We start from the raw sequence: 26,783 nt of genomic DNA, 5'->3' as shown, positions 1-26,783 counted from the left end.
ATTGTATTATTCGTTAGACAGTATTTTACCTGTATCTGATATTTTGGTTTTAATAGCAAGTTCTCCATAAAATTTGTTAAAAATCTCACAAATTTTCAATTCTTCAATGACAATGGAGTTCTTTAGAAGTTGGAGTAACTGAAATGACAAAAAAAAATAAAGCACACTAATACAGAAAAATGTAAAACCTCTCACTTGGATAAAGTAAGCTTAGTAATAGCCCAATAGCATTTCCTGTTGAATCTTTAGAACAGGGTATGAAGAATTATCCCCTTAACTACCTAGTCCCCTGGTAACTTTTGTTTGGGAGAAGTGTCTCATCACTCAAGCTAATCAAGCAGCTAATGAAGATTCTGCTGCTTTGAAGAATGTATTCACTGTAACACTGTAACACAATTAAGCAATTACGTTTCTAAACAAGGAGCCATCTTCCAGAAATATCCTTGCAAACAGACAAACATATGGGATGAAAAATAGACACGCTTAGAAAGGAAAGTAATTGCACAAACATGAAACTAAAGGAAACTATAAAGTTCTATGTATTGTTAAATGTCAAAGAGCACCCCCCCAAAAAAAAAATACAAAATGCTGACATATATTCAACTAGTTGTTGGTATTAATAATCATACTTTTATCTGCACATAAAATATTATGTTTAATATATTATCATGCTTTAAACAACCTACATAACAAACATTGTATAAAAAAACACAACTCACCTTTATAAGGAGATCTAAAGCAGCTAATTTACATTTTGCAAATTTTTCCTTTGTGTAAACAGCTACACACACATGCTAGAAAAAAATATATGAGAAAACAATCACAGATTAATAGATGAAATGTAAAATCTCAAGGCGAACTAACTTTTACATCCTACATGCCGGTCAGTACCCCCCACTTCATGTGTATGGTCGGCTTAGGACAGAAATTAAGGTTCCAATAGAAAGTCATCTAAACATTTAAAGTACAATAAAGACAAAGATAAAAAGAGAGTAACATTTAAAACTTCACATTGCTACATGTATTGTATTTTTTTCCCTGGATTCAACCTTAGACTACCAGGAGGGTGAAAAAAAAACATTTGGCTGTACGATGGTCTGCTTCAGTGACCTTCTTAATGGCTGGTTAGTCCTTGGTTCTCCTGATGGTAAATATGCAATACTTACATCCTCCAGTTAGATCAGGGTTCCTTGAGCAGTAAACAATTTGTACCACTCAGGTCAGCTTAAACTTGACATCAATGATGGACTATAAGGGTAACATTTTTCATACAAGCCTGCAATGTAGGAGGCTTTCTTCCCACCACACACCATGCTAATGTACGGTCAGCTGTGGTTTTTTTTATCAGGGGTTCCCTGAGACCCTCAAGTTTATTTAAGGGTTCCCTCATATTAGAAAGGTTAAGAAAGACTGAGATCGTCAGGTGCTGGATGAACAATAAATTCAGATTATGGTGGAGCAAGTACCTCACCCACCTGCCAGGTAAAAAAAAGATAAAAGCCTAATACCAGTGTAAATTGAGATTTGGAAATTGTGACTGGCTTAGAACATTTGTCCAATTTTAAAATCTGTGTCCCCCCTAAAAAGATTCCCAACAGACCACAGTAAGAATAAAAATTTGACTGAATTTCTTATTCCTTTCCCAAATTACTTGAAATATGTTTTACTGAAGCTTGTGCCCCCATTATGGGACAGAAGTGCAGGACCTGGTGTATAGAAGAACCGAGCACAGCGGTAATGGGAGTCATGTGCAGGTGACTGGTAAATACTATCAACTAAATTGTTCAGGTGGGGTGGCATGCGATGTGATAATAGGGATTATGCATCCATGAAACCATTTTTTAATATCAAACTGCTTTATTAATACGATTACACTCCAGATTTACCAAACATAACAAATATTTTTATCAACTAACACACTGCAGTGAGCTTCTTACTTCCAGGGTTACTTTGACAATAAAAGTTGTTTTACCTTGATGTCTACGACATAAGGTTGGACATTCTGACCTATTTTCTCCAGAAATGTATACAGGAACTTTAGTGCTTCTTCCCGACAATCTCGGAACTGAAGATAAAATACATTCAAAAATTATTTGATATTTGACACATAGAAACTATGTCTTCCAGAGATGTTTGTAACTAACCTACCTCTTCAACATTGAGGGATTTACGTACAAACAAAAGTAAACCAAACTCTTTAGAAAAGACCAATGAAGTATTGAGATCTAGAAAACATTGAACAAGCCAAAGTTATATAATTGTAATTAATCAACAAAAAAAAACACATTATTACAATTGTCAGCAGATATCAAGATTCCTTAAGTGACACAATTTACATAAAAAGGCCTGCAAACATCACAGAGTGCTCAAACATGCAACCATCATCAAAAAGAGGAAAGATGTTGCTTGTGAAATGTCTTTTCATAGGAATGAACACTTGTTTATCTAATAGCATTGTTGGATGATAAGTTTTAAGGTCCCTCTTAGAGCACCGAGGTCCCACCTGCACCCTTCCCAAACAAACAGATAATTCTCGTCTGATTATCGTTTCAGGTCTAGTATGCCATTATCTAGTATCCAGATTGCCAGCCCCGGAGATGTAAATGTGGATCATGTGACTACATGATTCATAAAACAATATTAGATCATCTCCTAGATTGTAAGCTCTTTGGGGCAGGGTCCTCGCCTCCTCCTGTGTCACTGCCTGTACCTGTGTCATTTGCAACCCTTATTTAATGTACAGCAATATAATGACGCAATATAAATCCTGTTTATTAATAATAAAAATAATCTTGAATTGTTTCTTTTAAGGGACTCTAATGCAGAATAAATGGATAAATGTTAATGTCTGTACCTCCTGCCCCCACCTCTGAACGCCATTCCAGTGAATAGAAAATATTAAGTTCTCAATGCTGGTGTATGTTACCACACACTATGCTGCATGTTACCATGCTTTGTGTTAAACTATATGTGAACCTTGGTAAGAAGCGTATCCTATGCGCCTCATTTTGTTTTGATAATATTTTGTCATAAATGTTGAATTAGAAATTAAAAGAAACCTTAATGCCTATTAAACCTGCCGATTCTGGTGAACTTCCAGTCTTCAATGTCTGTGTTGCACCGTAATCAGTTAATTTGCTTCCAGTACAGTCTGTGGAATATAAACACCTCTCTTCTATGTAAAGAAGAGAAGGGGGTGTTCTGTAGTTCTGTCTGAGGGTGCCATTACTTCCCTCTCCTCTCTACAGATGCAGTGCAGTGGGTGAGCATGTTCACCCCTGGTTAGGGAGTGTGTCACTGGCTGGAAGAATGAAAGTGAAAAGTAAGAGTAAAGGCCTGAAAAACAAACTAATACTGCTGCTGTTATTTAAATGTATATGCACTTTAGGGGGGAAGGGGGTGGGGGGTAACACTTGGTACATGTGTTATGTATTGTGGTGTGCTACAACACATATCAAGGTGTGTTGGAGCGCCTGTTGGAATGAATAGCCCTGCATCACACCAAAGCATAACATTTCACCAAAATGCAGCAATATGATAGGTGAAATCTCTGCAACAACCAACATTCACCACTACATGCCAATCCCCCAGCCCTGCACTGTGCTCAGTGTTTTCTCCTGCTGCTCTCTATGTCACTGCAATACACAGAAGCCATTAAGAGGTTGCTGGAGGAATCACTGTGGTGGGGTTGGGTGGATGAGATTCACCTCCCAGACAGGTTTTCTTTTTTTGGGAGGGTGTGCTTTTTGCATCACAGGACCAGCATTGGAAGGTGCAAACAGCACAAGAGGTAAGTATACCCAAGCATCAAGGGCTTGTGTAGTAGAGGCCTTTTCGTGAAAAAAGGAAAAATAATTGCCAATCTCACGCATGCACACGGAGATCGGCAATTTTTTTCCCAACCTACGTCACCCCATCTTGCACCTTTGTCGGGTGACCTGGGAAGAAGAGACAAAGATGAGTGCCGGCCCAAAGACGGATACCCGGACCAACCAACTGTACTGCGGGATTGAAGAAAAGTGTATTTATTTAATTTTTGGGGCATTTTTCAATTTACTTTCTCTTTAAGCTTTATTTTCAATGTAAACCTAGAACCCTAAAAAAATGACAAACTTGTGCTGAGGCACAATCCATCCCTACACACCACAAAACAAGAGATCTTATATAAAATTCTCTGCTATGTTAATATGTCTATGTTATTGCTGTGAAAGTTTCTGGGCAAATATCATCACAACACCAGAAAACAAGAAATATTATATAAAACTTCTGTGCTATGTTATTGCTGCGAAAGTTTTGGGGCAAATATCATCACAACACCAGAAAGACCCTCCAACCTTTCCCAATACAAAGCACTAAAGAATAAAGCAGCAGGGACATGGCGGGGACACCTGCACACAATGTCGCCGCTCTATACCAGGGCAATGCACGCACCCAGCACACTGCTCCCCTGCGCCGTCACCACACACTCCTCTCCCAGGCTACGCAGGAGGCCCAGAGCCGCCTCACACTGCAGCCCGGGGTCCCCGGAGCCCACCAGGCGGTGCAGCTCGTGCAGGTTGCCCAGGATACCGCCAACCGACTCTGGCTGGGCCGCATGGCTTCCGTCTCCTCCGTCAGGGCGAGAACCGCCAGAGCTGCACTGCGACATGACAGCGGCGGCAACCGGACTGACGAGAGGAGCGGGAGAGCGCTATAGAGAAAGCTATGGGGCCGGAACCTCCGTCACATGACTGGGAATACCCCAAGGGTGGTGCTGGAGGAGGGCAGACATACTTCTGTCATTGTGTATTATTATAACAAACCGTGATATAGAAATACACCTGCACCCAGCACTCCACACTAATACATTATAATACATGGTCTATGGGGTGTTCATTTTCCGGTTAGTGGGCTCTTAGTAGGAAGAGCAGCAAAGCTTCCAAGCTGCACACCTATAACAATGATAATTGATTAAAAAAAAGAAAGAAAAGCCATGGAGGTCTGATATAGGCAAAAAAGAAAGTACACCCATTTATACTTATCGTATGATAATATTATACATATCATGATAATATAATAATAATAAAAATAAAAGCAAACTTTAAATCTGAACTCAGGTGTTAAACAACACACAACAGATTCCATGGTGGCATTATTTATTTAAAGAAGGTTTACCATTTTTACCTTACATAAATGGTGTGGACAACCCTTTTATATAAAGCAAAAATTGCCTTCATTTTTAGGGAGTGGGTTTAAACCCCTTTTTTTAAAAAAAAAAAAGTAAAGCCTCTACGCTTTTTGTGTTGATTGCCACGGTGATCGAGACTCAGAAATGGGGCATGCGCAGGAAGAGCCTTTTATGAGGAAATACAATTCTGATCTCACACATGCACAGTGGGATCGGCACTCTCTTTTTCCTCATCTATGTCACCTGCATTTGCACCTGCGCAGTGCGAGATCGAGTGACGTAGGCGGAAGAAGGGCAAAGAAAATGGCAGTGTCCAACAAAGGTGGGTTTCAGGACGACGCAGGACCCGATCCAGAAAACCTCTGGAGAGATTGATGCATCTGCTAATGAAAAGGTGAGAGATTTTTTTTCTTTTAGTTTAGTTCCACTTTAAGAAAGGTAATTTAAATGGATAATGGGTGCCCCCCACATGATGGAATGTCAGGTAGAGCAATACAGATTTCACCAGGGTCCACAGACTGGCCGAGGGATGTCCAATACTTTATGCCTAATAATTAGCCGTGGGATGCATCCATGGGGATTCAGGTTATGATGTGTTTTATGACAGGTTTTGTTATAGGAAATGACATAAAGGGTTGTCCATCTAATCCAATTTCAGCCTTGTGAGTGGCAGTCTATGAGAACGGGTAAGCAGCCAGGAGTAGTTAGGGTTAACACATGCGGACAGCTGCACAGTAACACACTACCTGCCTGGGCACGCACTTACTGATGACTTTTGTATATCCCTGGGGATAAGGTCCTGGGCAGAAGAGGTATGCCCACAATATTATTTAGGTTAAATGTTTTAGGGTGTAAATTTTACACTTACAACTAGTTTTATGCTTGTGTATAGGTATAGGCTGAATATACTTACCTCTCTAGTGCCCTGTGTTTTAAAACTCTTGCTGATCCCCAGCTATTTGAAACTTCTGGGTGTGTAAATATTTCCTTTTCCTATTATCTGTACAGGACATATTAGCTGAAGTATGTACCACAGCATGTGGCAGGAGAAAGCTGGTATTTGACCCACCCACGTATTATTACCTGCAGTGTTTGGGCACCAACAAGCCTCTTCTTTAACAGACTGGGCTTATTGGATTTTTGACCAATAAGAACAGTGTTTATCTTTCTTTAACTTGGGGGAACCCTTGAAATAACTTTCAGATCTTCAGAGAACCCCTACTATCATTACTATATCCACAGATCCCAGTACAATAGCATGGTGGTCAGTGGGAAGAATGTCTCTTATATTGATGACCAGTGGGAAGAATGTCACCCTTACAAATAGCCAAAAAGAACACTGGTGTCAGGAAAACAGACCTGAGAGGCACAGATTACTTACTCACCTCACCTCCGGAGGAACCCTGGTTGAGAAACTCTGCTTTAGAGTGTAGTTTTTAGGCTACGTACACAGGTCAGATGATTCTCGCTCAATAATGGCATCAGGACTGATGTTGGACGAGATTCTGGTGTGTGTACAGCGTTTGTCATCCGTCGTCTTGGCAGAACCATGGACGAGGAACTAAGGTAACGAAAGTGAAGGGGAGAGATTGCTGCTCATTGGTTCTCCCCTCTTCATAGAGCACAATGAGGCTGTATGTACAGCGCTCGTTCATGCATCTTTCAATCTTTTGTTGTGAAAAAGGATTTATGAAAGATCCTTTCTAACGACAATTATTGCACGTGCGTACCCAGCCTTACTCTTTCACCACTGATGACTATTTACAGCATAAAACTACACAGTATTTATAAAGCGCCATTATATTACGCAGCGCTGTACAAAGTCAGTCATGCCATTGTTTTGGGTTTACTTCCGCTTTACTGTCTGCCCAGTAATATGTAATGTTTATGTTCCTGGCACCACTAGTGAGCACATCAGCACCACTCTCTCAGTGACAATGGATGTGAAGGGAAATGGTTGTATCTGAAGCACAAGGTGTCCAGCTGTAAATTCAGCACTATAAAAACACCATATTCCTGGATTCACAATAAAACACCAGCCTTATTCTCATCACCATTTTTTTTTATTTTCCTTACAAGGCCGGAGACCCGATCACAATCCTAACAGACTTCTCATTACTCCGCCAACCCGTGTTCTCTGATGGATTTCCGGAAAAAGTGACGACTATACCACACGAGAACGAGGGGTGTATCAGACGTCTGGGAAATACCATTTATAAAAAGCAACATCAACTACGGAAAACAAGAACAGCAGCTATTTCTTTTACTATATTTATTAATATAGCTCACACGTATTACTATTTAACAATGGTCAAGTATATTACAATAGGCTTATTTTAAGAAAATTACCCCCCTCAGCAGAATTGGACTATCCCTTTTTGTAGCTGGGTGCACCGAAAACCCCGCGAAACTGATCACGTGACGTGCAGACTGGCGCGAATTCTCTTGGCGGGACAAGAAGCAGAGTGACCGAGCATTTTGCCTGCTGTTTCTGCTAAACCGGGGAGATCCGCATACCAGGTGAGTGCATTGCTCCTCATACCGATTCCTTGTCCTCTCATACGTCGCCAAGGTTGTGTCCCCCATCTAATAGCGGTGTAGTAATATATGGCTCTCCAGCTATTGTCACCCAGCATGTATGAGCAGCAACGTGGTGTGTTCTGGGTTACTTGGTTCTTTCTGATCTGAAGACTAGTACATCAACTTATAGATGTACTGAGTGTTGGGTTCTGTGGGCATACAGTTATATGTCGGTGAATTTATTTTTACTTTTATCCCAGATGACAGGCAAGGTTTAAAGAGTCCTGCAGATGTGTGATATTGTATATAATCATGTGTTGTGTCCTCATATGACTGCTCTGTATTGCTATGCCCCAATAGAGGACCTTTGCATGGATCACAATGGAGATTATTGACCGTTCTGCATTGTCCATATGGAAGTCCTTATCATAGCCTGGTGTGCAGAGGGCAGTATGGGGTGTTGTGGTGGGGATATGGTGTGCAGAGGGCAGTATGGGGTGTTGTGGTGGGGATATGGTGTGCGAGGGCAGTATGGGGTGTTGCGGTGGGGATATGCTGTGCCGAGGGCAGTATGGGGTGTTATTTCTCCCCACCTCTTAGATTGTAAGCTCTTCTGGGCAGTGTCCTCTCCTCCTCATGTGTCACTGTCTGTCTCATTTGCAAGCCCTATTTAACGTGCAGCGCTGTGTAATATGCTGGTGCTATATAAATCCTGTTTATTAATAATAGTAAGTGCGGAGGGCACTATGGGGTGTTGTGGTAGTGATATGGGGTGTTGTAGTGAACAGCATAGTTTAGTCCTTGTGGCAGCTGGTGAGAACTGTGATCTATGTTGAGCCTTAAAGCATATCAGTCACAGAGGAGTAAATGTACCAAAAATGTACTAAAATACAGGATTTGCAAGTGTTTTGCCCTTTGTAATGGGTGGAAGGATTTTTCTCTCCTTTTAAAGCCCTTGTTCTACAAAAAACATCTCCATACAGCAGAATATTTCTTATGCAACTATTTAAAGTGAATTTGTATTATAATGCATAAGCATGATCTGAGGTCTAATGTGTTGCTGTCATTTGATCTAAAGCGTTACCCATGTGTAGATCTTGGCAATTCTTTGTTAACATCAGCCTCAGGTGCAGTTGATATGATCCTTTACATTTCTACTATTAGTAGGATATTCATGTGTAATTGTAGCATGTCCCTGTACAAAAATCCACAAATCAAAATGATATATAGCAGGTTACATGTCATCTGATCTAATGGCTACATTCAGTTTCTGTCTTTACTCCAGCCACTACATCCAAGGATTGATGGTAAGCTGCAATATATTCATTTTGGTGCAGACATGATTTAAATATAATTTTAAAGCTAGCAATGTAAGTGTATTTCATCTATTATCAGCCTCTTACAGACAACTGTAAATTAGAAGTCAGATTTGTAGAGGAAGTGCACAGAGACATTCTATAGAATTCACTTAGATGTATTGCCTGAAGCTTATTGTTACATTTTACAGGTAGACATTGGAAATCATAATTTGTCTATACATTTTTGTTTATTATATCATCACACATGGGACATCTTTAAAATTGACACAGACAGCAAAAAAAAAAAAAAGTTTAGGTTCTAGTGACCCATATTCCCCTTTTTGTCCTGGTAATTATTGTAATAGAATGTCAGCTTGTAAGGTCATTGGTGACAGTAAAAATCTCAGAAAAATACATCTTCTGGTCCTTGTCCAAAATTTAGCAGGGCTGGTGATTGGGATTAGTATGTAACTCAAAAGTTTGAAAGCCTAAAATCTTGCAATGTTTTACAGAATCATGTCATCTCCAACATCCACACCAAGCCGCAGGAGGAACAAACGGGGCCGTAGCAGCAATCCCTCAACTCGTAAGTAAATGCATGTTTCTTATTTTTAAATTGTTTGCATTATTACATCTGTATTAAGTAACTTGGCAGCCTGTTCATTGTATGTTTCGTGTCTGGCCTCCTAATTATTTTTTATGGAATCGACAACTTTTATTTATTTGTAATGAGGAATGGCATTTCTGTATACCGTATTTTTCGGACTATTAAGACGCACTTTTTCTTCCCCAAAACTGGGGGGGAAAAGTGGGTGCGTCTTATACACCGAATACATGTTAAATATAATTTAAAAAAATCATACTCATCCGATCCCGCGATGCTGCGTGCTTCTTCTCCTCGCTCTCCTCCCGGCTGCAGCGCGTGTCTCCTCCTCCTCTGAGCGAGGAGAAGCCGACACACGTGCCCCCGCGATCCCATAAGCAGGCTGGATCAGCCTGCTTATGGGATCGCGGGGGCATGCGTGTCGGCTTCTCCTCTCTCAGAGGAGGAGACGCGCTGCAGCCAGGAGGAGAGCCAGGAGAAGCCGACACCCGTGCCCCCGCGATCTCATAAGCAGGCTGGATCAGCCTGCTTACGGGATCGCGAGGGCACGGGTGCCGGCTTCTCCTGGCTCTCCTCCCGGCTGCAGCGCGTGTCTCCTCCTCCTCCTCTGAGCGAGGAGAAGCCGACACGCGTACCCCCGCGATCCGGTAAGCAGGCTGGATCAGCCTGCTTATGGGATCGCTGGGGTATGCGTGTCGGCTTCTCCTCGCTCAGAGGAGGAGGAGACACGCGCTGCAGCCAGGAGGAGAGCGAGGAGAAGAAGAAGCCCACAGCATCGCGGTATCGGGTGAGTATGATTTTTTGGCACAGGGTGATCAGAAGGGGATACATTGTGTCAATGTATCCCCTTCTAATCACTCTGTGTCAATGTATCCCCTTCTGATCACTCTGTGTCAATGTATCCCCTTCTGATCACTCTGTGTCAGAGTGATTAGAAGGGGATACATTGACACAGAGTGATTAGAAGGCGATACATTGACACAGAGTGATTTTTTAGTATTTTGTTCAGAATCTTTTTTTTCTAGGTTTTTCTCCTTTAAAATTGGGTGCGTCCTATAGTCCGAAAAATACGGTAAATAGTATAAATAGAGATTTGTCTGCACAGGCACAGAAGAGAAGGCTGTGTATGACTTTAAAGTGGAACTAAACTTGTTAGTGGGTGTACATCATACTTTACTGATCATGGCACATACTTACCTTGTGCTGACACAGGACCAAGACCTGTCATCCCTGCTGGAATGGGCGCTGCCATCTTCAGCACTGGCTCCACAGTGGACTTCCATTGAGATGGCAGTCCTGTTAATTGATTGGATGGTGTGATTTATGTGACACCATGCATACGAGTTGCACATGAGTTACATCCAATCAATGAACAGGATTGCGTCTCAACCAAAGTCCAGCAGCGATGACGGGTCCTGGTCCTGTCTATATAATATCCCTAGCGGCTGACATCCAGGACCTGTCTTATTCCTATAGGTACACTGAGCTGGGCTGCCAGGAATGAATGTATGTGTATGTTTACATACTATTAAAATTACTAACTTTTTTTTTTTTTTTCCAGCACGAAGTGAGGAGATTCACTCTCCTCCATCTCAAAAACGTAGGACAGAAGATTCTACATCCATTGGTGAGCTTTTACCAATGCCAACTTCACCATCTGGTGATCTACTCAGCCCCAGTGGACAAGAGCTGCTGTTTTCCAGCCCGGCCCCCTCTCGGCATTCAGGTATGGTAATAAAAAATTGGACTTTAATTCTGAGTTTTCATTTGGGAGTTTGCCCCGGTATTGCTATTATAGTTATCTTACCGGTTTTCATTCTCTGAATATGCAGCGTGTACATCAGTAGTGTTAGGCTTACATATGTGCAGCTTAGTGATTCGCCATCCCAAGCTAGACAATCAGAATGTGTCTGTTGACAGCTTCCATATTATAGACTAGTGGTCGCCAACCTTTTCAGACCTGCGGACCGCGCATGCGCAGTCAGCTGTGTGTCACTCAAAGGGGAAGAAACTTCCCCCAGAGTAACGTCATGATGCCAGAACCCGCACACTTACCCATTGCAAGTCTGAGCCCTGAGCCTACAATCTGTACAGGAGACGTGGTTCACCGCTCTTGGTGGCAGTTGGGCGACTGCTGTTATATGCAATCTGGCAAGCTGTTTTGCCTATCTGTTAAAATTGTATCTTTTGTATATTTTGCAGTACTTCAGAGTGAACTTGACCTAAGCTCTCCCCTAACATATGGAACCCCAAGTTCTAGGGTGGAAGGTACACCAAGGAGTGGCATCCGTGGTACCCCTGCAAGGCAAAGAGCTGACTTGGGGTCAGCTCGCAAACTAAAACAAGTGGATTTACAGTCTGACCAGGTAAATATTTTTGACTTTAGCTGCTTTGGCTATATTTCAGTGACTAGTGCACTAGTTGCATTAATTTAAACTTTTTATCTCTGCAGCCGGCAGCTGAGGAACTAATTACAACTGATCAATCTATGGAACAGAAGTTGGTTATCTGGGGTACAGATGTTAATGTTATCACCTGCAGAGAGAAATTTCAGGTAAGAAAGCATATTTTTGGATGCATGCAGGAATCTAATAGTATAGTAGACTTTAAAGATGGTTATGTTAAGATTAGGCAATAGATTTCCAGGAGCCATTGGGGTAACATAGTGCCATATAGCTTGTCTGAATTCTTGTAGAATAACATCATAGAGGTGTTTGTAGTACAACATTGACTAAATTATGATTCATTTTCTCTTTTAGCGGTTTATACAGCGATTTATTGATCCATCAGCCAAGGAAGAGGACACTGTTGGTTTAGATTTGAATGAGCCAATCTATATGCAGCGGTTGGAAGAGGTATGGTATAATCTTTTTTTTCTTAAACACAGGAAAAGTGCATAGCTCCATGTAACTTTTCCATTATCCCTTTCTCTAGCAGACACTGTTGTGCTAGCTCTTATGAACATAAAACATTTCACTTTCTTTTGTTTTTTAGATCAATGTGGTTGGTGAGCCATTTTTGAATGTCAACTGTGAGCATCTTAGGGTGTTTGACCAAGATCTCTATAGACAGCTGGTCTGCTATCCACAGGTAACCATAATGCAACTTCTCATGATATTTACCTTGCCTTTTTATGTAAAACTATTGTATTAGTTGTAATGAAGGGTTCTCACAACCACAATCCAATTTACCTCCTTTGCAGGAAGTTATTCCAACATTTGACATGGCAGTCAATCAGCTTTTTTTTGAACGCTACCCTGATTCCATCTTGGAGCATCAGATTCAAGTCAGACCTTTTAATGCTCTTAAAACCAGGAACATGAGAAGCCTAAATCCGGAAGGTAGGAAGGATTTATTCTAAAAGGAAAATTTTTAAAAAAATTGCTTTTAAACTTGCTTTTGTATGTTCTGGTTTCTTTTTTTACAAATAGGTATCACCTGTAAGCAGAGGTAACCAGTGCAGTAAATCTTTCAAATATGTTATGCCTAGTACACCATCTACTGGCTGGAATTGTATATAGGCAAACTTTTGTAGCCTTTGAATATATTTTTACAAAATAGAGCAATGGCTTCCTATAAACAAAGTGCTGATAATTTTTTAGTACATCTTGCACCTTTTCTTTAATCTCCCTGCAAAGTCTGACAAATACCTTTTGCATTTGGCAGTGTAGTTCACCTGATGCAAATTCCTGCCATTGGGTGTTAACAAGGCTGCACTTCTCCCATAATAAAAGCAGAGTTGCAATGTTGTGCCTGCTTGCATTACTAGAAAATGAGAACGTGTTGTAGAGATGTGATTAGTCACTGATTCACAAGCATGTAAGTTGTCATCCATCACCTGGCCTTGCTTAGTTCTGTCCTGCATTACCGCAATTAATTTTAAATAAAACAACTCGGATGCAGTCGAACTGCAGACTTTCAGCTTTATTTCAGTGGGTTGAACAAAGAGTGCATAAAATTGTGAGGAACTAAAGCCTTTTTTTACACAATCACTTAATTTCAGGAGCTCAAAAGTAATTGGACAATTGACTGAAAGGCTATTTCATGGGCTGGTGTGGGCAATTCCTTCGTTATGTCATTATCAATTAAGAAGATAAAAGGCCTGGAGTTGATTTGGGGGGGCGGGGGTGCTTGTATGTGGAAGATTTTGCTGTGAACAGACAACATGCGGTCAAAGGAGCGCTCCATGCAGGTGAAACAAGCCATCCTTAAGCTGCGAAAACAGAAAATACCCATCCGAGAAATTGCTACAATATTAGGAGTGGCAAAATCTACAGTTTGGTACATCATGAGAAAGAAACAAAGCACTGGTGAACTCGGCAACAGACAGTGGTCGATGATCGCAGAATCATTTCCATTGTGAAGAGAAACCTCTTCACAACAGCCAACCAAGTGAACAACACTCTCCAGGAAGTAGGCGTATCGATATCCATGTCTACCATAAAGAGAAGACTGCATGAAAGTAAATACAGAGGGTGCACTGCAAGGTGCAAGCCACTCATAAGCCTCAAGAACAGAAAGGCTAGATTGGACTTTGCTAAAAAAAATCTAAAAAAGCCAGCACAGTTCTGGAAAAACATTCTTTGGACAGATGAAACCAGGATCAACCTTTACCAGAATGATGACAAGAAAAAAGTATGGAGAAGACGTGGAACAGATCATGATCCAAAGCATAGCACATCATCTGTAAAACATGGCGGAGGCAGTGTGATGGCTTGGGAGTGCATGGCTGCCAGTGGCTCTGGGACACTAGTGTTTATCCATGATGTGACATAGGACAGAAGCAGCCGAATGAATTCTGAGGTGTTCAGAGATGTACTGTCTGCTCAAATCCAGCTAAATGCAGTCACATTGATTGGGAGGCGTTTCATAATACAGATGGACAATGACCCAAAACATACAGCCAAAGCAACCCAGGAGTTTATTAAAGCAAAGAAGTGGAATATTCTTGAATGGCCAAGTCAGTCACCTGATCTGAAGCCAATTGAGCATGCATTTCACTTGTTGAAGACTAAACTTCGGACAGAAAGGCCCACAAACAAACTGCAACTGAAAGCTGCTGCAGTAAAGGCCTGGCAGAGCATTAAAAAGGAGGAAACCCAGCATCTGGTGATGTCCATGAGTTCAAGACTACAGGCTGTCATTGCCAGCAAATGGTTTTCAACCAAGTATTAGAAATGAACATTTTATGTTCAGCTTTTTTATTTGTCCAATGACTTTGAGCCCCTGAAATGAAGTGATTGTGTAAAAAAGCCTTTAGTTCCTCACATTTTTACGCAATCTTTTTGTTCAACCCACTGAATTAAAGCTGAGTTGTTTAAAATTGTGGTAATGTACGGAAGAACCAAAATTAGAAAAAAGATGTCTGTCCTAACTGTATATAGATAGACCTTATGAATGGTTTAGTTGACAAAATTATGAAATGTTTTTTAGACATTGATCAGCTCATCACAATTGGAGGAATGGTCATCAGAACTTCCCAGATTATCCCAGAGATGCAAGAAGCTTTCTTTAAATGTCAGGTCTGCTTCTTTACCACAAGAGTGGAAGTAGACCGTGGCCGCATTTCAGAACCATCAGTGTGCAAGCATTGTAACACAACACACAGTATGGCTTTGATACATAACCGTTCCATGTTTTCAGATAAGCAAATGGTAAGTTTTTTTTTATTTTTTTTTTATCACTATTACAATTAGTTTGTCTATGTTCAAAGCTTTCCCTGTATATTTAACTGCCAAAAGTTTTTACTGAAAAGTGAATTGCTCAGCTAAAAGGAGCTAAGGAGAACAGTGGGCAATTCCTTTGTTTGCCTAACACTATAGGCTTCCTTTTAAATGGTTCAACCGTCCACGGCTCCTCCATTAAAACCCAGCCTAAATATTAGGTCATGTAATGCATGTAATCTATATCTGATCACCCTATAGTGTGTGTGTCTGGGGGGGGGGGGGGGGTTGTGTCTGTTTTCAAGGGTAAACATAGCCTGTTTTTGTGTATTTTTTTTTTTTAGATCAAACTACAAGAGTCTCCCGAAGATATGCCAGCTGGACAGACCCCTCACACAATTATTTTATATGCTCACAATGACTTAGTGGACAAGGTGCAACCTGGAGACAGGGTGAATGTGACAGGTATACATACAGTGGTCTAGCTCATTTTGGAGACTGTTTCTTACTTTTTCACATATTCTGTTTGAAGTTTACTATAGTTTTCTGAACTAAAACCAATTCCCCTTATTTTCACTTTTCTTTTTTTTTTAAATAGGTATTTACAGGGCAGTTCCTATTAGAGTAAATCCTAGAGTAAGAAATGTAAAATCAGTTTACAAAACTCATATTGATGTCATCCATTATCGTAAAACTGACTCCAAACGCTTGCATGGTATTGATGAGGACACAGAACAGAAAATGTTCACAGAGGAACGTATTGAGATATTGAAGGGACTTGCTTCTAAGCCAGACATTTATGAGAGACTTTCTTCGGCTCTAGCACCAAGTATTTATGAACATGAAGACATTAAGAAGGTATGTTTGCTCATAGTTTAGCCATTGTGATTAAATACATATAGCATACTGAAGCATAAAGCTTGAAGTCTGTGTAAACCCAAAACTAAAAATGTCATATATTGCAGCTTATTGGTTCTTAGCCATATTGGTTTTACCAATCCTTCAGCAATCTTGTGTTCTGTAACTTCCTGTGCACTGGCATTCCAAGTGATGTTATCTGCTTTGCACAACCTTCTTATATGAACTACAAAATGCTTCTTCCTATGTAATGGACAGGATGTTTGTAGTCTAAATCAGGAAAGCTGCATTTGGTGACAATGCTTACACCCTCTGTACAGTGAGTAAGCATTGTTGCTCTACGAAGGGAGGTATTGCCGGCAGGAACACTAGATGGAAAATAAATAGCCGGAAAAGAAAACCCAATGTAGACATCACAAGGCTTAGTAGGCTGCGGTATGTTAGTTTTATGGGTTAAGATAGAGTGCTTTAATAAAATAGCAATTTTAACTTTCATATTAGATGTAATAACTTTGCAAAACACTGCTAGGCAAGCTTAAAGATTAGACATTTTTTTATTAATGTTGTCTTTGTTTTCCAGGGTATTCTTTTACAGTTGTTTGGTGGTACTCGGAAGGACTTCAGTCATACCGGAAGAGGCAAATTCAGAGCTGAAGTGAATATCCTTTTGTGTGGTGACCCTGGTACAAGTAAATCTCAGCTTCTGCAGTATGTATACAACCTTGTGCCCAGAGGCCAGTACACTTCTGGAAAGGGATCCAGTGCTGTGGGTTTGACAGCTTACGTGACAAAGGACCCAGAAACCCGGCAACTGGTTCTTCAGACGGGAGCTCTGGTGCTAAGTGACAACGGTATCTGCTGCATTGATGAATTTGACAAAATGAATGAGAGCACCAGATCTGTGTTACATGAAGTCATGGAACAACAGACCCTTTCTATTGCAAAGGTATACATCTCTCAGGATATTTTTTAGTTAAAATATACAAATATATTCTATACATTTTGCTTGGCTTTTCATTTTTGAACAGGTGCTTGTACTTCAAAATTTGTATTTGTAACTTTTTTGTAACAATTTGTAAACTTTTGTAAAATTTGTAACTTTTCATACAGCTGAGCTTTTCAGCCTTAGAACTTTTAGGTAAACTTCTGCGTAGCGGATTTAGCCTCGTATCAAAAGAGAATGTTTGGTTTAGGATTTATCTGTATAGTGCTGTGCACAAAATTCTTGTGTGTAGTCAAATAATTGGCTCTATATTTGACCAAGCTTAAGTACACCTACTGCATTTTTTTCAATTGAGCGAAGTGCTTTATGCAGTTATACAACCCAACCTAATAAGCTTTAATACATTTTGCCTTGCTTCTTATCAATTCATATATTTTTTTTTTTAGGCTGGAATTATCTGTCAGCTTAATGCACGAACATCTGTCCTGGCTGCTGCAAATCCTGTAGAGTCTCAGTGGAATCCAAAGAAAACAACCATTGAGAATATTCAGCTTCCTCACACACTGTTATCCAGGTATGTAACCTAATGATTCAAAGAATGGCATTACTTTTGTAATAAGAATATGCCTCACCCAACACAAATCGTAATCTGCCTGGGCAATGTTATATTTTCTCTCCTTTGTAAATGTTCAGTGGTTCAGCAGTGCCCTGTTCTTTTTTGCCCGGTTCTTGCTCAATCATCTTGAGCAACCGCTTAAAACCTACAGAATATTTTTGCCATCTGCAAGTGGTTCAGAGCAATACATTAATGTGTTTGTTTTTTTTTTTCCCACCTCTCCTCTTTTTTAGATTTGACCTGATATTTTTGATGTTGGACCCTCAAGATGAGACTTACGACAGACGCCTGGCACACCATCTCGTTGCCTTGTACTATCAGAGTGAAGAGCAGTTAAATGAAGAACAGTTGGACATGGCAGTTTTAAAGGACTATATTGCATATGCTCGAAGCTATGTGCATCCCCGACTTAGTGAGGAAGCAAGCCAAGCTCTTATTGAGGTAAAATACGAAATGTTTTTTTGTGCTTTGCACCCAAAGATAAACTGTGCTGTCAGTGTTAAGAAGTGACATAGGCCTCTGCTATAAAATATTTTTATGTTTCAGGCATATGTAGACATGAGGAAAATTGGCAGTGGTCGTGGCATGGTTTCTGCTTATCCCAGGCAATTGGAATCATTAATTCGTCTTTCTGAAGCTCATGCTAAAGTGCGATTCTCTAATAAAGTGGAAACCATTGATGTAGAAGAAGCTAAACGCCTTCATCGTGAAGCTTTAAAGCAGTCTGCTACAGATCCTAGGACTGGAATTGTAGATATTTCTATCCTTACAACAGGTAAATATTGTTTTTTAGTGTCTTTATTAATAAAGGAACTAATCTGGGAATTGTGACCAGAAAAGGACCCCAATTCTTTCTCTTATTACTGTCTTTGTGGAGGAGCCATCATGGTAGAATATAGCGACCGTTCTCCTTGCCTCACCCTGCACAAAGATTTTTTAGAGCAACAATTATTGATTTAAGACCTTGTTTCTCAACCTTTTCAGCATAGGGGGGAACCACTTGAAATTGAACATTCAGGTCTTTGGGGATTACTATAGCCACAGCTTGGAGTACATTGGTACAGTGGTCAGTAGGAAGAATTTCTCCTACATTACTGGCCAGTGGGAAGGGATTAAACTGACCTGAGAGGCACAAATTTCTCAAGGAACCCCTAGCAATCTCAGGAGGAACCTTAGTTCAGAAGCACTAATCTAAGCACAGGCAAAATCTTAGGTTCTTTACAGGGCAATAATGTTAACCCTTTCTAGTAGCGGGTAGTCTGCTACCTACTGTTGAAAACATTTACCCCTGGCAACTGCAGTTGCAGATCTGACCTCAAACAGTCTCTCATCTGCTGTAACTTCCTGATGAGGGTGTTATGTTTTTATCCAAGGTAGTAGCAAGAAACTGGGTTCTACTAATTTTAATTAGTACACGAATCAAAGATTTGGCTTACATTTTTTTTTATACAGGAAACCAAAACAATGCATATATAGATAACACACAATAACCTGGCAAAGCACACAATAGTACCAGTATAAGGAAAAATGATTGACTTGGTCTCAAGTGAATTCTACCATTGGTTCACCTGCCATCACCAGCTATGTGTTATTTAAATGAGAAGCACAGTAGTGACATGCCAAAATCTCAAGACTGCTATGGCAGGGAGCATTCAGGGCAGATTTGTAAGGGAGTAAGAATTTACTGATAATGTTTGTGTCGGTGACCTCAGTTGATACTGTGTAATAGTACATTGATTCTAGCTGGCCATAAACCCATTATGACATATGTATGACATATATTATGACATTGGCCCACAGGGTGCCTAACCACCCCATGAGTTTGACATCAGGGGCTTTGTGATCAATCCTTTTCAAAGTAGTTAATGACTGGGCTTGTTACATTATAATAAATATTTTACATTGTTACAGGGAAGATTAAGGCAGGCACATGTTTGCACACCCTAGGATTAGACTTTTTTAGGTGGTTTATGTGGTGTGTATGTGGTGGACTGTAGTGTGTTCCGTTAAACAGAGTTTTCGTAAAAAGTTTTTCAAAATTTAGTATGTCAATTTGCTTTCAGTATATGAATTGTGACCCCTGTTCTCTGTGAGGTTAAAATGGTTCTGATTTAAGTCCTTTAAATTTGTTAATTACTGACAAATTTGTTTTTAAGGCATGAGTGCCACAGCCCGTAAGCGGAAGGAGGAATTGGCTCAAGCTTTGAAGAAACTGATCCAGTCCAAGGGCAAAACCCCAGCCATGAAATATCAACAGCTTTTTGAGGATCTTCGGGCTCAGTCTGATTCGGTATGTGGCTTTCAAATTGCATTTTGTTACCTTTCCTTATTTGCCATGTTGCAAAGTAATAAACATAAGCCGAAAAAATGCCCATAAAGGTATAAAAAAAAATGATGTCCATAAAGTTGAAGGAAAAAAAATTTCACATGGCAGGGAAAAATAAATTTGTATGCAATCTATTTGCTATAAGTGGTGGCTGACATTCATTTACATTTTTACAACTCTTCAGGATGCATCATTCAAAATCTTAAAATAAACTGGCCTTGATGACAATGTCCTCCAAGTATGGCTTATATTTGTGTAACCAATGTTTGTCGTCTTTTGCCATATCGTAAAAGTGGCCAGTATCAGTAATCATAATGCATTAAAAATGGTTAGTTTCTGTATAATGCTCGTGGCTTTCTTCTCTGATGTTACGATCTTGGACTTGTAGAATTGTTTCTAATGTAGAGCCCTCAAAATATTCTCCAATGGGCAATGTGTGCACCACTGTTTGTGCTGGATCAGGGATAGGCATCAAACGTCATACTTAATCACAGTTGGGTTAGTACAACACAGGCATAGGGGTTCATCAGAAGTTTTAAATGCAGTGTATGTGTGATCACCAAAGTAGAATATTTTTATCTAGCCCTTAGTTTTTGTATATATTATATATGTTTTTATAATAACCACTAAACCTGTGTTGTCTTTTCAGGCAATTACAAAGGACATGTTTGACGAAGCTCTACATGCCCTGGCTGATGAAGATTACTTGACTGTGACTGGGAAGACTGTTCGTTTGTTGTAAAAGCATGCCTTTTTTTTTTTTTTTTTTTTTTTTTTTTTTTAGCAGTAATGTTTACTGCTAGGTCTTGTAAGGTGTGCAAATCCATACCTAGTGGAAGCTCCCAGGAGTGATCTTTGTAATTTTGGATGTTTCCAATGATAGTCTCTCAATGTGCTTTTTATGAGTTTAATAATTCATAGAAGACATTTTATGCTTTGCTATAGTTCGTTCGACAACCGCATTTGGGCTACTAAGCAAAGCGCTGGTTTATGTAAAGTTATTCTTGAATAAAGGTAATGTAAAATGCTACATTTTTGTAGATGTTTCAGAAAATTTGTATACTTGTTACGTTAATAATAAAATGTGTACTCATATTGTTGGTTTGAAATGTGTGATTTGCTTTGTTTGAAGAACACTTATTTAGGGCTAATTCAGATTAGCCATCACAAAGGAACTTGTGAATGGCACAGCATCACAACAGCACAATGGTGTGTGGGAGCCATAAGCTGCGGCAGCCCTGGTAAATCCAGTTTTGAAAGGCAGATACTGTTACTGATGGAGTGGTGGCTCAGGAAGTGTAAATATTTCCTTTTTTACAGTCATTCTAGAGAAGCCCACCTCTTCCCATCCCACACATAGCCAATGTTGCATTAAATGCTTTTGAACATGAAGTGGTTTTTAGAGCAATTGGAGGAGATTAGTAGAACCTTTACAAACATTATGAAATATAGTTTTTACTGGGCTATGCTGTGCTTCAGCAAACAGACAGGGGGGTTGCAATAGCTTTAATCAATATGTAGAGGAGAACCATTGCTTATCACCTTAGTTCCCTGGCTGTTGGGCTGATCCTATTACTCTTGTACTTTGAATCACTGACTGAATAGAAGGAGATGTTTCCACTAAAGGTGTGTTTGGTGCATTTTGCAAAACACACGTTTCTATCTACACTGCAGTCAGAAGCCTATCGCACACAAATGCAACCCAGTTCATTAAGCCTGCTCTGTGCCTTGCCTTATACTGCATTAATTCATATCACTTAGTGGAAAGTTTTGTTGCTGTAGCGCGGTACATTTTTAAAATAACCCTGTTGACCTGCAAGCCAAATCCTGCTTTGGTTCACACAAGATGCCCATGTGGCTATGGTTATTAGGACAAAAAAAAAAGTTGAGGAATTGGGAGTCTGAGCTAAAGCTGTGTTCCTTGTTGATTGAAGTAATTTAGCCCTGACCCAGTAAAAAGCATGTTGGCCTTTTTACGGCTTTCCTGCTTTGGCTATGGCTTCTTTCCGAAGAAGATGAACTAGAATACTTTTCACACCTTTTATTCTGATGCATTTTTTTTAATGTCATACTCAAAGCTCAATGCTGTTAAGGCTTTACGACATACAAAATGGTAGCTGTGTGCCTGAGGATAAGTACAATATATATTTGAAATATAACATTAATAGACATAAAGGATATTTTTTTTATATTTCCTGTCATTTGTTTATAATTCTTAGTTACTCTATCTTTAAAATGAACATCATCCATAGAATTGTCTAATGACTTGGACACAAATCCAATGGTTTGGTAGAGCTATTCCATTTAGATGTTTCTGCAGCTCGTTGATGAATAGTTGTGCTGCCCACAGAGTACAACTTTTTAAATCCTAATAGACAAAATGTAAAAGAATGAACCTGATTGGTGGCTATACAGGCGCACACAACAGAATGAAATCTTGCATGAGGGGTCTGTATTCACAAAGCATAGTTTTAAGTCTGGAAAACATTGTATTGTATTGCTGTAGACATCTAATCTATATGATGCTAGACAAATCTAACTCAAGAATATAAATGTTGAGTGAAGTTTACCAGTCCTAGGATGTGGCTGCATTTTTAGGGGGGGGTAATCCTGCTAGTGACAATACTCACTTTAATAATTAGATAAAGGCTTTCAGTATTATGAAAATGCATTGCTAGGCTTTAATAAATTCACTTTGCATAAAATACCTTTGCAAACCAAATATTACCTTTAAAAATAGCTATGACACCATCACTGATCTGCATAGTTTGTGTAGAGAGCAGAGATGGGGGGAGGGAATCGGTACCTCACACTGTGCTGTATATTATATCAGGAATAAAAAAGGAGGAATACATATGCCTTGTATTTAAACCATATTTGTTTGGAATTCTACATTACCAAGGCACTGACAATCCTGAAGTACTAGGTCAGCTATAAATACCTTAATGTGTCCCGAATATTCAATGCTAAATATAATTCCATATGTTCTCCTCGCTCTATATTCAGATTAGGATAAATTCCTATGTCGCCTGAGTTTTTTTTTTTTTTTTTTTTATAACTTTTAAAACTAATTTTTTTTTTTTCATTAAAACATTTAATGTTTGCATTTACATTATGTATACTGTATGTACAATAGTTATTTTTACATTTGAAACAGTTATCTACTTTTTAAACAAATACCACTGAATAAAATGGTATAAGGTTATGCTTTAGCAAATTTAAAGATGTACTTTCTTTACATGTTCTACCTTTTAGGGTACACACGTCAGATGATTCTCATCCGGTAATTGCCTGATATCGAGAATCTGGCGTGTGGATAGTGCTCCGTCATTCATGGTTCCGTTTTGGCAGATCCACCAACAATCGTAATACAATTAAAAGGGAGAACGCAAAGGGGTGCCGATCCATCGTTCTCCCCTCTCCATGAAGAGCAGTATGTACAGAGTTCGTGTGATTCTTCTTTCCAATGGATTTACTTTCCATAATTCCAGTGGAAAGTAAGAAAAAAAGAAATTTGCCCATTCAGGAGTGAAAGGTGTACATAGTTTATTAGGTGGTTTTAGATACAGTTGAACAACTTACACCAAAAATGCTTTATAACCAGGCATTACCGCTGATTGTGGTAAAATTTATTTTAATCATCCGAGCGTTCATCCCCAAGTAGGATGCCAGGGGAGCCAAGCGCTTGATCATGTCCAGGGAGCTATAAAGCCGGCATTTATCGAATAGGTGTCTACAAAAAACATGAAGATACCAACAAACTAAACAACAACACAAGAAGAACAACCCTACCCCCCAACCTTACACAAAAGAGCCCCTGGTCCCCAGCACCAAAGCCCACCATGCCATCCTAAAGTGGACCCACGTTACAAAATAAATGATCAGGCCGGTGGTTATTGCAGAAAGGGACAGGCCATGATGCTCAGCATTACCTTTGGTTGCCAGAGGAACCTGGAAATTCTGGCTTCACAGGATGTGATGAATAAACTATGTTTGTCATCCTGGTACCGCCAATCATGATGGCTGAAGATCACTTTTTGAAACGTGGACAGGCGAGATGCGTGGGTTTAGACCTGCTTGAATGTGACAACTAAACAGGAACCTCCCAATTCAAATGGTTTTGTAGCCCAGAAATAAAAGTTTAAATGGCAATATTTATAGAACACACTTTAAGCTACAACTCCCAACAGCTTCTCTCACATTCATGGCAACCCAGAAAAGTTGATAACTATAAGCAAGCTCCTCATCATGAAAAAACTGTATCCGGTTCTAGCTTAAAGCAAAACTAGACCCACAATATTGCCATTGTTCTTCCTTCTTCTCTTCTTGAAGATCTTCGTCCATCCTAATTGGCTGAGAACTGTATGAAAGTTTATTCTCACATGCAAGGGAAGTCAGGATTGTCATATATCCGGGCATCCTGTACATGTGCAGCTCTGGTTTTTTGACAGTTTCCTGGGGCAAAGAGGCACATAGGACGGATTATTGCAGAAGGATCATTGCCTGTCCCTTTCTGCAATAACTGGCTGCCGTTTGCCTGGTTGTCTGGACTAGATATCTTCAAACTATTTCAATCCAAATTCAGATCAGTGATTGCACTACAATGTAACCTAAAAAAATTAAAAAAATACATTGCAGCCACAGTGTTCTATTGACTTGAAACGAGTAAAAACTTTTATGAAGTCCATGATCAGGCTTAGGATGACATTACTGAGACTCCCCAAAGCCAACGGAGGAATGGCATTCCCTGACCCAGTTTTGTACCATCAGGCAGTGCACTTGTCTAGGCTGCTGGATTGGTGCACTAATAGCCGCTCCAAACTGTGGGTTGGGTTGGAGGATGCATGCTCCACTGCCCCTATTGCCGCACTGGCCTGGTCGACACCGGCGGCCAGGGCGGCTATGTTCACTCATCCATTGATTGGCGAGACCTTGAAAGTGGTCACTAAGTACTTTTCCTCTCAAAACGTAACCATATACCCGTCTCCAATGTCTCCCGTTCTGGGCGATCCTGAATTCCCCCCGGGCCAGACCGACCCAAAATTTTGCCAATGGCGTGCATTGGACGTGTACAGAATACCACACTTCATGCACAATGGGGAATGGCAACATATTCTGACCCTACAAACGGAAAGGGATCTCCCTTCATTGTTGCCCTGGCGCCACATACAACTCACTTATGTTCTGAGATCCTTGCCGCGGCCCACTACAATAACCCGATCGCTTCTTCCTCTAGAGGACTTGTGTGCAACCGGTCAACCTGTACAGGGCCCACTTTCCCATGCCTATCAAACCCTGTTATCTGTATATACGCCAGAACTCCCTTTATTTGTATCCCAATGGGAAGCTGATTTAGACACTTTTGTTTTACTGAAGCCCATAGAGATATGTTGCTCCATTTCTGTCATAAGGCGTCCATTTACAACAAATATCAGGAAACCAACTACAAGTTGGCCACTCGCTGGTACAGGACACCGGTGAAGCTTGCTAAGATTTTACCGGGTCAGATAGCACTTGCTGGAGATGTGGCGACACACAGGGTACGCTACTGCATGTTTTCTGGGAATGCTCAAAATTGCAATTATATTGGAGCTCAGTAGCTAATATTATCTTAAAGCTTACAGAAGTGGATATAAGGGCCAATGCGGCCCTGGCACTTCTTCATGTTTCAGACATGTCCCGCAGGTGCTATAGTAACTCTCTTCTGAGACACCTTCTCAATGCAGCTAAGGCCTGTATCCCAGCCTTATGGAAGAATACTGCCCCTCCGACGGTGGTACATTGGTTGCAAAGGGTTGCTGATATATATCACATGGAGGATATGATATCCACTGACGCTAAGAAAGCGGAAAAATTTGCACAGACTTGGTACCACTGGATCCACTTTATCACTACTGTGCCGTTTGTTACGACCACCCCCCTAGATACCTGAGTATTCTGGGATGGATGCCTAATTGCATTCTGCCACAGTTTCAGAGATGTGATTGATTCTATAACTGGTCAATGCCCACTTTAACCCCCCCCCCCCCCCCCATTCCTTCTTCCCTTTTTCTCTTTCTTTTTCTTAACCCCTTTTTTATTTAATTAGTTAATTTGTTTGTTCTTCGTTTTTCTTTTCTTATAAAAATGTTTTTGAAAACCTTAAGATATCATGGTTCCTGCTACTGATACATGGTTACAATGTTTGTGTTCCTATGCGGTTGGCCGTTAAGCCAAAAGCTTGAACATACGGTATGTATTCTTAGAACCTAACCTTGCTGAATGTTTTTGAACTGTATGTTATGATCACTTTATTTTCTTTTCTCTGTATGTACCTTGATATCTTTTATTAAAAAATAATTTATAAAAAAAAAAAAAAAAATGAAGTCCATGATCCCATTGGCCACCAATCAACTGGAGGCCCTGCTGGCTAACGACTGTCCGAGCCCTTGTACAGCTGAACACGCTACACGGCGATATGTCTGCCCCCACTGCCCACTGTCATACCATTTGCACTCCATTCCTAGATGCCCCATCATACCCTCCTCACTCATCTCCTGCACATAATGCCCCCATCATACCCTCCGTGCTCCTCTTCTGCACATATTGCCCTCTGTGATACCCTCCTCACTCCTCTCCTACACATACTGCCCCCTGGTATACCCTCCATGCTCCTCTCTTGCACATAATGCCCCCATCATACCCTTCTCGCCTCTCTCCTGCACATAATGCCCCCATCATACCCTCCTCACCCCTCTCCTGCACATAATGCCCCCATCATACCCTCCTCACCCCTCTCCTGCACATAA

At 40.4% G+C, this 26,783-nt stretch overlaps 2 protein-coding genes across 3 annotated transcripts in view; one reads left to right on the top strand and one right to left on the bottom strand.

The window, feature by feature from the left end:
* Positions 1 to 4,699, bottom strand: part of PRKDC (protein kinase, DNA-activated, catalytic subunit) — an 87,292-nt gene extending 82,593 nt beyond the window's left edge. Inside the window, exons 1-5 of one of the 2 annotated variants that reach the window (XM_072411236.1) lie at positions 4,432 to 4,699; positions 2,149 to 2,225; positions 1,973 to 2,065; positions 720 to 794; positions 30 to 138 (exon numbers count right to left, since the gene is read on the bottom strand). In XM_072411236.1, the coding sequence (XP_072267337.1) occupies positions 30 to 138; positions 720 to 794; positions 1,973 to 2,065; positions 2,149 to 2,225; positions 4,432 to 4,648 (571 nt within the window). In that variant the 5' untranslated portion in view covers positions 4,649 to 4,699. The remainder of the gene's footprint in view (positions 1 to 29; positions 139 to 719; positions 795 to 1,972; positions 2,066 to 2,148; positions 2,226 to 4,431) is intronic. The other variant, XM_072411235.1, reaches the window with a different exon arrangement.
* A 2,839-nt stretch (positions 4,700 to 7,538) lies between these two features.
* On the top strand, positions 7,539 to 21,090 carry MCM4 (minichromosome maintenance complex component 4). The gene is made up of 17 exons (XM_072411237.1): positions 7,539 to 7,687; positions 9,498 to 9,571; positions 11,151 to 11,315; positions 11,792 to 11,955; positions 12,042 to 12,143; positions 12,349 to 12,444; positions 12,584 to 12,679; positions 12,792 to 12,930; positions 15,023 to 15,243; positions 15,597 to 15,717; positions 15,851 to 16,110; positions 16,691 to 17,056; positions 17,500 to 17,627; positions 17,903 to 18,110; positions 18,216 to 18,444; positions 19,826 to 19,959; positions 20,645 to 21,090. The coding sequence occupies exons 2-17, from the start codon at positions 9,502 to 9,504 to the stop codon at positions 20,735 to 20,737; spliced, it is 2,592 nt and encodes an 863-aa protein (XP_072267338.1). The 5' UTR covers positions 7,539 to 7,687; positions 9,498 to 9,501; the 3' UTR covers positions 20,738 to 21,090.
* Positions 21,091 to 26,783: the final 5,693 nt, after the last annotated feature.

Source organism: Pyxicephalus adspersus, chromosome 5, assembly GCF_032062135.1.
Source record: "Pyxicephalus adspersus chromosome 5, UCB_Pads_2.0, whole genome shotgun sequence".
Lineage (NCBI taxonomy): Eukaryota > Metazoa > Chordata > Amphibia > Anura > Pyxicephalidae > Pyxicephalus > Pyxicephalus adspersus.
The sequence above is the reverse complement of the archived record's forward strand: the minus strand, read 5'-3'. Positions and strand labels throughout refer to the sequence as shown.